The sequence below is a fragment of the Hypomesus transpacificus genome, chromosome 14 (genome assembly GCF_021917145.1).
Source record: "Hypomesus transpacificus isolate Combined female chromosome 14, fHypTra1, whole genome shotgun sequence".
In the NCBI taxonomy this organism is placed as follows: Eukaryota; Metazoa; Chordata; class Actinopteri; order Osmeriformes; family Osmeridae; genus Hypomesus; species Hypomesus transpacificus.
The window spans coordinates 14,851,374-14,864,673 of record NC_061073.1 but is presented as its reverse complement, the minus strand read 5'-3'; the positions used below and the strand labels follow the sequence as shown (position 1 = coordinate 14,864,673).

The window sequence follows — 13,300 nt, the reverse complement described above, 5'->3', positions numbered from 1 at the left end:
TATCTTGACATTTTAATGCTTGCTTACCTATTTTGTCATGAATCATGGAGGTTTTCTAGTGCGCTAACACTGTCATTTACAAATTCCTAATGTGTCACCAATATGTTACTTGTTAAAGTTGACAGTAAATACAGTAAATATTGCAATCACTCCATAAGTAATATTGCAACCTTTTGCACTTTAATTTTTCTCCAAAACAACAACTAATTTCTTCCACATTTAGACATTATGTAAATAAGAGAACATTTTAATAACATAACCAAAAGATGTAGAAAAGTATTAAAAGTTTTTGGATGTCTCAATAAACAGGGTTCCTGCAGGTTTCAGTAAGTCAAATTTAAGACCTTTTTGAGACTTTTTTAAAGACCATAAAGATTGAAATTTAAGACCAACACAATGCATTATCCCAAAAATATTCAAATCAAATAAATTCTGGAAAAAAAATTATTTCAATGAAGTCAGTCATTGAAAAAGCATTAATTTAATTTACAGATAAAGCAATCACATTAGTAACTTCATTTCATTCAGCAATAAGTACTAGGGGTGGGGGAAAAAATCGATTCACATATGAATCACGATTCAGTCTTCTGGCGATTCACATCGATTCACAATTTTTTGTTATGTAAGCATATATTGAATCGCAATTTTATGAAGAATCAAAAAAAATCGTGAATCAATTTTCATTGAATCTTGACCCCAAGAATCGAATCGTGAGGTACCAAAAGATTCCCACCCCTAATAGACGGTAAGCTGTACATTTTTGTTTAATATTTAACCGTGTTGCAGAAATGAATGTCTATTCAAGAAAAGTCTACTTATTGTGACTGTATTTTGTGTTTTGTAAGTATGATTAGAAGGCAGAGTATTCTGTTTTAGAACTTGGCATTAGCAAAAACAAAACATACTTTGTCCTTTGGCATTTAGTAGGGGCTCAGTGGGTAAGCATGTGTACCATCGAGTCGGCTGCCAAACACGGTACCTTTTTATGTATGTACCTATGTAATGTTACTTTGATCAGTTTTATTTATATGTCAAGTTTTATTTATAAGTCGAAGAGCAAAAATTGAGCTGTAAGAAGATCCTTCAGCCAGATTTGAACACAAGACCCATCACACAGCAGCCCACATCCTTAACCACTGAGCTATCAGGGATCATAACAATCTCCACTCAACATTTAAGTTTAATTTGAACTGAATGAACTATCTAGTTATACAAACCTGCAGTTGCAGTGTCAGAAAACCAGAAGAAAGCAAAGCTCTCCTGTTAGCTCAATGGGGTAGTGTGCATGCTCTTTCAGACATGCTGGGGTGGTACCGCAACAGCCTGGGTTCAAATCAAAAATTGTAATTGTTTATTTTAACTTAAAAGTTACATTGTGGTCATGTGAGATGTGGGACTTCACCTTCACATAGTTTCATAAATATTGTCTCTCTCCTCTCCGCCAAACGCTTGTTGATCTCAGGAAGATTCTCTTTAGTTTGGTTAGAAACAGAGTGTGACTTATACGATGATAATCGGGGGGGGGGGGGGGGGGGGGGTCAGCTTCTTCTCCAGGGTGTAAAGTAATATTTACGATTACAGGCAAGGACAATATATAAATGTATCAACCCCCCGACCTGTCAACCCCCTCCCAAGCTCCCCCGTAATTCAAACCCTGGATTCTAGAGCTCCGCTTTGTAGGCTACGACTCAATACTTTTTTGCCACTTTGTAATAACTTTCAGGAAATTAACAAGGGTAAAACCTTTTTTAGACCTGACTAAATAAAATTTAAGACCTTGAATGAAAATCTGGCAATTTTTAAGACTTTTAAGGCCCTGAACCAAATTAAAGGTAGTTGCTTATGTTACTTAGAAGGTTAACACATTCTACACCTTGCAGACATGGATAATATAACTTGAGCCCTTGGACCCAAAAGTAAACTTCAGCCCTTGGGCCCAAAAGTAACAATGACAGGGCATGTTTACTGCAACTGAAGGACACCCTACAGAAAATTGCACATCTTAATATCCATTCAACTTGAATCTTAATTGGCCTGTCACCCGCAAATGCATTTAAATCTTTCCAAATTGGGAAAAGTTTAGAATTACTTTTAAGTTTGGAAAACTTTTTTTGTGTCCAAAAAATTAAAATAAAAAAGGTTCCGGAAGTCAAACACAGCTCTTAACCAGAGTAATATAATACTTTGTAACACATAAGACTGGAAACTGCTTGTATACAGTGCCTTTGAATTATTTATATAATTGAGAGCTACCCTTTCCAAGAACAGACATCTTCAAATCAACAGTTTCCTTCCTAAATAATTTCAGACCACGGCATTTGGGTGAGCACTTGAATTTCCCAAACATCTTGAACTTAGGCAAAAAACATTGGTTTGAAAGATGACTGACGCTTTGGTGCCACCTTCTGCCTTGTAATAGCAGTTCTTTGTGCACATACCCTAGCCTAAGGAAGACTGTTACAGTACAAGAACACCTGTTGGTGTGCAGACAGGCCGTGTCCAGAGAAACCCTTATAGACACGTATGGGGCTGGTAAATCGCAAACATTTGTCATGAAATATAAACACCCCAATTCTACTATCAAGAAGACGTATCAAAAAGGCCTGTATTCCTCTTCTGTCCACGAAGGCTAGTGTGAGTCTATTTCCACAGCAAAATAATGTTTCTCTACAAAATAAAAAAGCTATTTCCCTAAAAGCATGATCATCATCACACCCATAGCATCATGAGCTCCTGGAACTTCAGAATGTGAATGGCTGAACCTGTTGGGGTTATAGGCTACTTTCAAGAACCTGCTACAGAAGGCTATGCTGTCACTACATTTCTTTACCCTCATTCTATCCCCAAGGTGCATGCTGAACTTTGAGATCACCTCAAGCCAGGTTGGAATAGAGCAAGCAAACAAAAACAGGTAAGTGAATGTCACTTAGTTTGGCTTTGGAGTAGTGTCATTCTTAAAATGTTTAGCATTTCTAAAAAGTACATGTCTAAAAAGTACAGGGCGTACAGAGGGTATTAGTGTAGAGAGCAACAGGGCTCAAAGTATAGTGCCTTTGACGTGGGCTCTGTTCCTGTCTTCTATAGGCCCCGAGGTCTCAAGACTTGGCACACACAGACTGAGGTTTTCATCCGACCCTCTTGCTGAGTCAATCTGTCCTACATTTACATTTAGTCCTTTAGCAGTCACTCTTATCCAGAGAGACTTACAGTAAGTACAGGGACATTCTCCGCGAGGCAAGTAGGATGAAGTGCCTTGCCCAAGGACACAATGTCATTTTCGCACACCGGGAATCGAACCAGCAACCTTCGGATTACTAGCCCAATTCCCTAACCGCTCAGCCACCTGACTCCCTTCAGCACAGCTTTGTCTCTGCAGGGTGATCGGAAGGTTTGCTGCCAACCATTTACTCCCACACTCCACTCAGGATTCCAATGTCGAGCAGACTCAAACTACATTGCCAATATCCAGTACCTCTCCTTTGAATATTGGTAAAGAATTTCAGAGTTAATACGTGCCACTCTTGCACTATAACTTCCATGCATATGGAAAAATACAGATTTGCCTGATTGATGATGCCATCAGTTTGTCAATTTCCTTCGTTTCATGATTTTTTTTTAACCAAAATATCTTATGAATAAAAATCCTGTTCATACCATATGGACCCAGGGGGTTAATCTGCGCCATAAACATTTTCACACAAATATAAAAGATGATCAAAACCTCTACAAGATGAGAAAAAAAAGACCTTTTTTTTTTTTTTTTTAAGGTGAGTTATATTATAAACCAGAAGAGAATGTCTGTCAGTGTTCTGCATTCTCAGATTCAGTTCTTAGTAATACTGTATTACACAATTATACCATTGTAATCAATATCATTTACTTTAAAGTTAAAGAAAAAAGGGAAAAGGATGCAACCGTGAGTGGTCCTGGCAGAGGGCCAGCCTGCGCTCTTAATTGCATCAGCGCTCTAGTCTGTGATGAAACCGAGGAGTCCATGGTTCAGGAATGTGACCTCAATCTTCTATGTACTCCCACAGGTCCTTCTCATAGCCTTCATGGACGTGCTGGAGCAGCATTCTTCGACGGCTCTCACAGTATCTGCAGGTACAGAAGAACAAATAGGGGTTTTTCCTGACTATCCCGGATGAGATTGTCCAATTTTACTACTGTCCCATTGTACCTGCATATGTATTCTCAGTTTTATAGTCAGTTCACACATGACAATTGTGTGACAGACTCGGGAATGTGACAAACCACGGGACAGTATTGGAAGCACTTGTATAACATTTTTTTTTTTTCAGCTTTTTAGCTTGATTTAAAAACAACGACAATATGAGACAAGAGAGGAAAGGTGAGAGAAAGAGAGGGGATCACATGTAGCAAAGGGTCCAGGCTGAATTGAAACTGGGGCCGCTGTGGTATGGTCTCAGCCCGTGTGGGTTGTATTTTTTCCCCGGTGAACCCTGACCCACCTGTATTTATCTTGTACTTTTTGCTTGATGTCCTGCAGCGAGTCCTGGGAGATATCTCGCTCCAAGTACCCAGACAGCACTTCTGTGGCGTTCTCCAAGTCAGCCTGGTTGTTCTGAGCCCACAAACAATATAATCAGACAGTGCTAGGCTGTCCTGATCGTCAGCTGTGGTACATAAACAGACACACACACACACTAGATCAACATTTCCAGGACCCATCTTCCACCGTATTGTACCTCGAAGATAATAGACTGGTTATTCTTCTTGAGGTAGAAGGCGAAGACGTAGGTGAACATGAGCGTGGAGCGGCACTGACACAGCACGTCCACCGCCTTCTTCAGGAACTGCACCTCGATCCAGGACATGTTGTGCTGCTGCATCTCCTCCATCTTCTGCTTCACCTGGGCGTACAGCTTGTGCTCGAACCGCAGGCTCTGCATGTGGTTCATGTAGCGGTTGCAGTAGAACAGGTACCTCTGCAAAGCGGCCCTGGAGCGCTGCAGAGCACACGCCTGGCTTTAATTACAAAGGAAACTGAGCAGCGCACCAGCGGTCACCCCTTTGCACCCTGACAGCTAAATGCACCAGCGGTCACCCATCTGCACCCTGAACTCTGACAGCTAGACGCACCAGCGGTCACCCATCTGCACCCTGAACTCTGACAGCTAGACCCACCAGCAGTCACCCATCTGCACCCTGAACTCTGACAGCTAGACGCACCAGCGGTCACCCATCTGCACCCTGAACTCTGACAGCTAGACGCACCAGCGGTCACCCATCTGCACCCTGAACTCTGACAGCTAGACGCACCAGCGGTCACCCATCTGCACCCTGAACTCTGACAGCTAGACCCACCAGCAGTCACCCATCTGCACCCTGAACTCTGACAGCTAGACGCACCAGCGGTCACCCATCTGCACCCTGAACTCTGACAGCTAGACCCACCAGCGGTCACCCATCTGCACCCTGAACTCTGACAGCTAGACGCACCAGCGGTCACCCATCTGCACCCTGAACTCTGACAGCTAGACGCACCAGCGGTCACCCATCTGCACCCTGAACTTTGACAGCTAGACCCACCAGCGGTCACCCATCTGCACCCTGAACTCTGACAGCTAGACGCACCAGCGGTCACCCATCTGCACCCTGAACTCTGACAGCTAGACGCACCAGCGGTCACCCATCTGCACCCTGAACTCTGACAGCTAGACGCACCAGCGGTCACCCATCTGCACCCTGAACTCTGACAGCTAGACGCACCAGCGGTCACCCATCTGCACCCTGAACTCTGACAGCTAGACGCACCAGCGGTCACCCATCTGCAGCCTGAACTCTGACAGCTAGACACTAGGACAGCATGGCCAGAGAAAAAAAAAATCACATCGCAGCAAACTATCAGTACCGGGGGAATTTGCGACTGTTGACACGCCTGATAATTTACATGCCTTCACTCTTGATGTTTTGATGAGCTTTGATGTCTTCAAAGCATAGTATTCCGTGAATAATGTAATTGAATTTTAGGTTGTATGGAGAATGAATATGTTTTAATTGTGGTTGAATTTTAAGCTCCTTTGTTCATTGTTAAGGACCATCCTGGAACAAGCTTACATTTAGCAGAAAAGGAGTTAGGTCAAGAGGGGGTGAAGGATTTAGAGGAATGTGCGTTAGACTTGAGGGGGTAGTTTGACCAGGGAGGGGAATTCTGAGACAAAGTTTGGGTGACTTACGAGTTTGGGAATGTGTTAAAGAGAAGATGCTAGATGACCTTTTCCTGTTAAGACATCCATTGTGTATAAGAGTGTGTTCAATGTTTATATTGAGTGATGGTTGTTTAGAGAGACTAGATGCTTGATAATTCCAGGGCACTTTAAATATCCTCCAGTAGATCACAGAGTGCTCTGTTAAGTAACTTTTATATTGAATAAATAATTTGTATTAATCCGGCCTTTTCACTATTTGAGTGCAAAGTGTCTTCAGAATTTTTGATTACAATGTTTCTTCTGGTTCAATTTATAATTTTTCCTCACGGCCCTAATTTTCTACAAGGTATATGATAAAAAAATTAAATTTATGATATGGAATTTTAAGTTGTAAGTGAAATGTATGTGTTAAAGTGTGGTTTGATCTGTAAGGTATCTGTGTTCATTGTTTACAGACATCCTGTGACTGTTGCTGCTTACAGGATGTGTTTGGACAATGAAGATGAGCTGAGGGTTGTAAGAGCTAACTGATACACGGAGCAGTAGTTGTAGCAGGACAGATGGCTAAAAGGAGAGATAGTATTACTTCTAGTCATGACCCTAAAGGGGAAGTTAAACATTTAAGATATGGACATTTCCTGGAGTTTAGGATGTAAAAATAACGATTGATTCTCCCAAAAATGTCAAGACAGATTACTTAAGACTGTTGTGGATTATTGATCAATGGGGCAGTTTGAAAGGCTTGTGTGGTACAAAGGGATGAGAGAGAAAGCCCTCAGGTTTGAACTGTAGTGAGAATAGTACAAAAAGGAAATGCTGTTGAAGGAGAAAGGGGGGCTGGGGTGAAATAATGTTATCTGGGACTGATGAGTATTGTATGGCCTCAAAATGAGTTGTTATGAGGCTAAGAGTGAATAACAACAGTTCAGGGACAGAGAACACGGAAGCTTCCAAGGGTTAGCACCTGGGAAGACTTAAGTTTGAAGGGGGAACGGAGGAGTAGCCTTTAAAGTGTGGGATCCATGAACCACCATAAGGAGGGAGTAGGAAGCGAGAGTGACAGGTCAAGCTGACCTAGCCATGGGACTGGTGAGAGAAGGATGAGGGTCTCCTTAAAGAGGACGTGTGTTGATCAGGAAGTATGGGATGAACTTGGCTCTCAGGAAAAATGGGAACATAGAAAGGAAGTTTTGAGGGGACACTGGAGATAATGAGTAAGCATACATGTTGGGGTTATCTAAGACAGAATGGCCTTAGCCAAAACCTTCCAGAAGGTTGTGAAATCGCAGCATGCAGTGCGGGGGATTTCCTCAATGAGACTATATAGGGGGATGTCGGAGATATTTGATAGCTTTCTCTGTCTTATTGTACTGCTGCCGCATTGTTAAATAAACACATCAGGCTGCCTTGATTTTGAAAGATATTCTGTCTTTGACTCTACTTTTTGAGAATCCTTTGGAAACAAGTTCAACAACAAGACCTTCATCATTAATCATTGATATTTACCTCCTGCGCATCTCTGGCCGCTTTCGCATCATCTTCATTGTAGCGATTGCAATTGTACCTGTGGATCAAAACCCATGGATCAACAAATCAGATCCAAGGACGTTTCCATGAGAAGATTTTCATTTCATGTAAAGCCATGTGCATCTCCTGACTCACCAGGCCGACCCATGTGGCTCCCATGGGCCCAGGCAGACCCAGCAGAACTCAGCTTTGCAGTTCTGGTTCCGACACACCATGTGATTGCACCCTCCGTCTTTCTCGATGGTCACATGGCATTTGGGGCATTCCTGCCAGAGAAAGTACAGTTTATGACTTGCTGTGTTAACTCTACAGAAAGTCCAGAAGCATGAGGGGTTATGGTTCAGCCATACCTTGGTATTTGCTGCGATCCAGTTCGATGTTTCACTGTCGTCATCACATTTCTTGATCCACTTCCGTAGCCACTATAACCAGTGTGAGAGAAAACCAGCATGGCATTAATGGAGTTTGGCCTTTTGATAACATCCCCAGTTAAAGGAGGTTGTAATCTGTGAGTTCATGACATCTGACATACCTTACACTTGACAGGATCATGCCAGTTCTCACCACAATTAAAACTGCATAAGACAAAACATGTCATTGAGGTTGTTTCATAAATATTCGATATGCAGGTTCAGTTACAGGCAGCAAGGCAGAAGATAGACCACAAGCAGGAAGTTACTGTTGAACAAGCCTATTTCTTTAGTGATTAAGACTTAACATGATGTGACATTGAGGTGACACCGGATAATTGGTGTTAAGAATCCCTTGTGTTCTAGCAGCAGTGTTCTGTGTTCTCTTCTCTTTGAGAAGAGACCTGTAAACAAGAAACCGTAGCCCTGGAGACCTCGCTATTACAAGGCCCCAGAAGGAGTGGTGGATGGTGGCTTTTGATGGCTGTTGCTTAGTAGGGAAGGCTTGGCGTCAGTTAACAGGCCAACACCCCTGAGCTCTTAGAGACACAGGCCACTTGTGATATTCAGCAGAGGCCAATTAGAGTCAATTCATGTCGATTTCTTACCAAAACTGACGGCTGCACTTGCACCTCACTGGTTTGGCGTCAGGGTACTGGACTTTGACAACATGATGGCAGTCAGGGGCAGGACACCACTTCAACAGTCTATTGCACTAGAAGAAAATATCCAGGTAGAAATATGGATTTTTAGGGTGATGGCCCCGTCACACCATAACGTTCTGGTCGACGTTCTATGACGTTAGCGGAAACGTTGCTAATCATCCATGGTCGCTGGTATAGTGCTGGTATAGCGCCAGAAGAGCGTTGTGTGGACGCTGGTGACGTCGGTGAAGGTTGGTCCCCCAAAAAAATTTAAACGTGCACAAAAGTTGTCATGGAGACCAGCGTTTTTTAAACGCGCAATTGATGTTGTCATGCGTTATAGTCACACGTTAGTCATATGCCAGATGTGTCCACCTCGCCCTAGAACATTCGAAATTGAACGATTAGAACTTTCAGAGAACGTTTACCAGAACGTTATGGTGTGACGGGGCCTTTAGGCGATGACCCAAGTCAATGTGCAAAGACAAATGGATTTTCACTAACAGCATTGTGGACTTACAAACAAAATGCAAGCTTACCTCTACAAAACTATTGGTGATTAAATGCTGGTACTTCAACTTGACTTTTGAATCTGTTATGAGGCGCCTGGAGAGAGTTCCGAAACGGATGTTACTATCGATAAAAACAACCTTTTTATTTTCCACTGGATATTTTCATTAGACATGTCATGCTATTTCACAAACATAAGGGAAGGCATACTTACATAACTGTGTTGTCATCCACTAAAATGTCACAACTATGAGCAGGACAGGTTATGGTCTAAAAAAACACAACACAGGAGGTCAATTAATCATGTCAAATAAATGTTTGATGTTTGTTGCCATGACAATGAATCGAGTAGGCAGGGATATTTGTACCTGTCCCATTCCCTCCTCGATAATTTTGGTGGTCAGATAGTCCCCCCAGCACTGCATGCAGAACTTGTGTCCACACTCCAGGCCGGTGAAGTACTGTGGACACACAGACAAGCATTCCTTTGGATTTAAAACAGCCCAAAAACCAGACAGGGCAACGTCGTCACAATCTAAATATCAAGAGGCCGTCTATCAGACTCAGTTTAGGTCAGAGCCACACCATCGCCACAAGAAGATTGCTTAATGACATGTCACTGTGCCAGAGCCTTTTAAGATGGGTTCGTCGAAACGAATGAAATAGGGAGGCTTCATACATCAAAAATAAATGATCTTTTTGGGGTTCTGATTACACATGGACTGTTGGTCGCTTGGCCCCTGTGATCATGAGCAGCAAAGGACAGATGAGGCAAATGAAAGGCCAATGGAAAGATAAAGAGTTCAAAGAGAACTTTTCTGAGCTGAAGGTAATTCGAACTGAAACTGATAAGACTCTTTGGTCTTCATGGCCTTCAGTTCACATATCAGCCTTACCTCAGGAATCCAGAGGAGGTTCTGGTGTTACACAGACCACAGAACGCACCGCACAATTAAACTATCTGGGATCTGTGGGATGATCCCACAAATTAAACATACAGCAAAGGATGAAGGGATATCAGAGACAATGCAAAGACATATTGTGTGATATAAAAGGCAAGTGATATCAGGACTACCAGATGTAAAAACTCAGGATATTAAATACTTGTTTGAAGCACTTTCAAATGGTTCTGAGTTCTTAGTGCAGCATCAATAAAACCAGAATTGACATAGCATCTTAGTAGACCTGGGTCAAATTCTAGTTTGCAATTATTCAAAAACATTATCTAGTGCTCAATGGAGCTTACCTGCAACTCAGGAACCAAAGGAGTTTAACCTGCAAATGCAAATCCCAACCAACAGTAGCAATTTCAGAATCCAGACAATGAAACAGAAGTCTAACTTCAACGTGGAAAAACAGCTTGCTCGCTCAAATCAAACAACTCTACTCCAAATCACTCAAGTCTTCTAGCCTCTAGCTTCCCATCCTAGGGCAGCACAGACGCGATCCAGTCCTGACTTCCAAGTTGCTGCTGATCTAATTATGACACAGCTTTGCATGGCCCAGTAACACACACACACGCGTGCAGATGGTTAACAAAGAGGTGCTAACACCCAAGTTTAAGCCAGGTAGAGAGCAATGAGATGACAATGTTGAACGTCTAAGGATACTGACCGAGTTGGGGTAGTTTAGGAAGCAGATCTGACATGGCAAGTCCTGCGCAGATGACCTTGTGTTCATGGGGCGAGTCCGAGATTTCTTATTGGGGTTGATTACGTGACACTCTGAGAACAGCTTGTCCAAGTTACCATCAAAGTACCTGGAAAGACATTTGATAAGAAGACAAATGTTAAGGTAGACTTCTATTAGGACTACTTTAGGTAGGCTAATGTTTTACGATGGGATCGCTGACTGTAAGGATACATACCTTTCCATTAGCTTCTCCTTATCCCAGTTGAAGTGACTAAGAAGCATTCTTGTAATGGTTGCAGGATTCTAAAAATAAAAAAACACACACACATTGTTGTTCATGTGCATTTAGAGATGGAACATTTAAAAATTATGTTTCTCATTACTCATTCACAAGATGATCCACACTTTAAGACTATTGTAATTAACTTATTGTTCATAACTTGCAGACAACATACCTATTGTAACTTTGAAAGCTGCAATTGCAAACAGACTGTGATCTATCAACTATCTTTCAGTAAAGTTAAACTGAAGAACGGTGCTCTATACTGAGGAACTAACTTTTGGTCATTCTAATATACATGATTCAGCAAAATAGTATTATAGAGTCATAGAGTTCAGCCTCAACACATTATGACACAATCACTGTCTCCATCTTCCAATAACACTATGCAATGATGTCAGACATCAATACAAGAAGACCTTTTAGCGAGTTACTGTTTTTCATTTGCTACCTCCCAATCATAACTTAAGACATTACTGGACAGGCGTTGGCACTATACCATGCACGTTTTGCAAATGTCTCCCACAATATAGCATCAGGCCTGTTATTGTATAAAACGACATTTACTATAAGCTATTTGAATCCCTACCAGTTACAGATGAGGTGATGGCACAATAACAAACCCAGGAAGGGAGATTCTGTTAGGCCGATGATCACCAAGTGAAGGTTGGGATCAATTGGTGATTCAGGTCACTATCTGGAGGTTGTATTAGGCTAAGTTGTGAGGGTCACACAAACATCGGTAGAACAACTTATTCTATAAGTCAAATACTATTAGCTAGCCTAGCTCCAAGATAAAACATTTGACAAAACAAACTACCAGGGCTAGGCTAGCTACACCGACGTTTGTTACCGTCCAGTTCGTTTACAGTAGCTCACATTCAAATGCTGGGAGGTATGCTTATGCATCATCACATCTAAAAGATGGCAGTTGGCTTGCTAGCTACAGCAGCAAATGTTACTGTTGTTAGTAAAATAGATTGACGATACGAAAAAGGGATACCAATTGTTTTCCTGTCTCTTTTCCCTATTTACACGAACTGAATGTTACAATGCTACTTGTAAACTGGTTTGATGACACTGACAGTTAAGGTAGCCTAGCTTGCTAAACTATGTGGCTTGGTTGTTAGCAATCTAGTCTCTAGCTAAAGCTAAACGCCTTTACCGTTTTCAGTCAGTCAGTGGCCTGCCTAATACTACGTCGTCCCCGATATTTCCTGCAGCTGACATCCTTGAATACCTACCTGGATGACCTCATTGACCTCTCTGATACACTCGACCATATGCTGAAGTATCTGTTCAGCTGTGAGCACTTCGAATCGGTAGTCCTCCTCATCTTGACCAGGCCCGTGACCGCTTCCCCCGGTCTCTCCACACTCGTCTCGCTCTCCGCCAGCGACAACAGGATCGACCAACTCCACATCTCCGAGCTCCAGGGTGTCGTCCTCGGTTTCCTCTTCGGCGCTGTCTTCGCTACATTCTTCTTCTTCGTCATCGAATTCATAATTATAACCCTCGTCTGAGTCCATTACTGGGGCTATAATCAACTTGTGACAAGCAGACCTATTAACTTTGCATAGGTGATGCGGGGAATGGGACAAAACACAATTTAAGCTAGCTAAACTGTTCGAGGCTTCAATTTTCAGATGCAGTAAAAATAACAACACAACATCGCCCGCTACTGGGCCAACAAAGAGACGCAGAGTCATGAACTGAATGGCCCAACGTCATTTGGATGACTCGGATTTTTAAAAACTATGATTACAAAATAGTAAATTAGTAACTGAAACTAAAAGCAAATAAAGAGCCTACATTTAATTATTATTTATATTAAATTCGTTTCTCGAGGTACGTTACATTACAACGTTTCCCGTGTTCAGAAGCACGTAGTAAAAAACGTCTAGTGTTAAATTGGGTTAAATAGTAAATTCGCAGCCGCGGAAGCACTATTTTAGGAGAGCCAAGTCGGTTTAGGAATTTAGGAACCTAGTGGTAGTAATTAAAAAAATACAAACATTCATTGTTTGCGGTGATTGAGTAAAAAAAGTGAAAGCTTCGGATGTCTTCAAGATAGGCTATAACCTGTACCCCTAAATGCGGCTGCATGCGTTTGCTTTTTGATGC

The 13,300-nt window shown here is 42.1% G+C and overlaps 1 protein-coding gene across 2 annotated transcripts; it reads right to left on the bottom strand.

The window, feature by feature from the left end:
- Positions 1 to 3,279: 3,279 nt before the first annotated feature.
- On the bottom strand, positions 3,280 to 12,861 carry arih1 (ariadne ubiquitin-conjugating enzyme E2 binding protein homolog 1 (Drosophila)). Of its 2 annotated transcripts, none has more exons than XM_047033304.1 (14): positions 12,421 to 12,861; positions 11,132 to 11,199; positions 10,879 to 11,023; positions 9,633 to 9,725; positions 9,479 to 9,534; positions 9,294 to 9,360; positions 8,719 to 8,825; positions 8,233 to 8,275; positions 8,051 to 8,122; positions 7,836 to 7,966; positions 7,680 to 7,737; positions 4,710 to 4,985; positions 4,473 to 4,585; positions 3,280 to 4,098 (listed from the first exon to the last, which is right to left on the bottom strand). In XM_047033304.1, exons 1-14 carry the CDS (start codon positions 12,703 to 12,705, stop codon positions 4,014 to 4,016), a joined length of 1,599 nt encoding a protein of 532 aa, XP_046889260.1. In that variant the 5' UTR covers positions 12,706 to 12,861; the 3' UTR covers positions 3,280 to 4,013. The 2 variants fall into 2 exon arrangements, with proteins under 2 accessions (XP_046889260.1, XP_046889261.1); XM_047033305.1 differs by having other exon boundaries at positions 4,710 to 4,970.
- Between the last annotated feature and the right edge of the window lie 439 nt (positions 12,862 to 13,300).

What these genes read in the sequence shown, in the direction of transcription:
- arih1 (XM_047033304.1), bottom strand. Translation starts at nt 12,705, where the DNA reads ATGGACTCAGACGAGGGTTATAATTATGAATTCGATGACGAAGAAGAA. An exon ending in ATGATCCTGTCAAGTGTAAG is followed by an intron (nt 8,123 to 8,232) that starts GTATGTCAGATG and finishes CACTGGTTATAG; the next exon opens with TGGCTACGGAAGTGGATCAA. An exon ending in CGGCCAGAGATGCGCAGGAG is followed by an intron (nt 4,986 to 7,679) that starts GTAAATATCAAT and finishes AATTAAAGCCAG; the next exon opens with GCGTGTGCTCTGCAGCGCTC.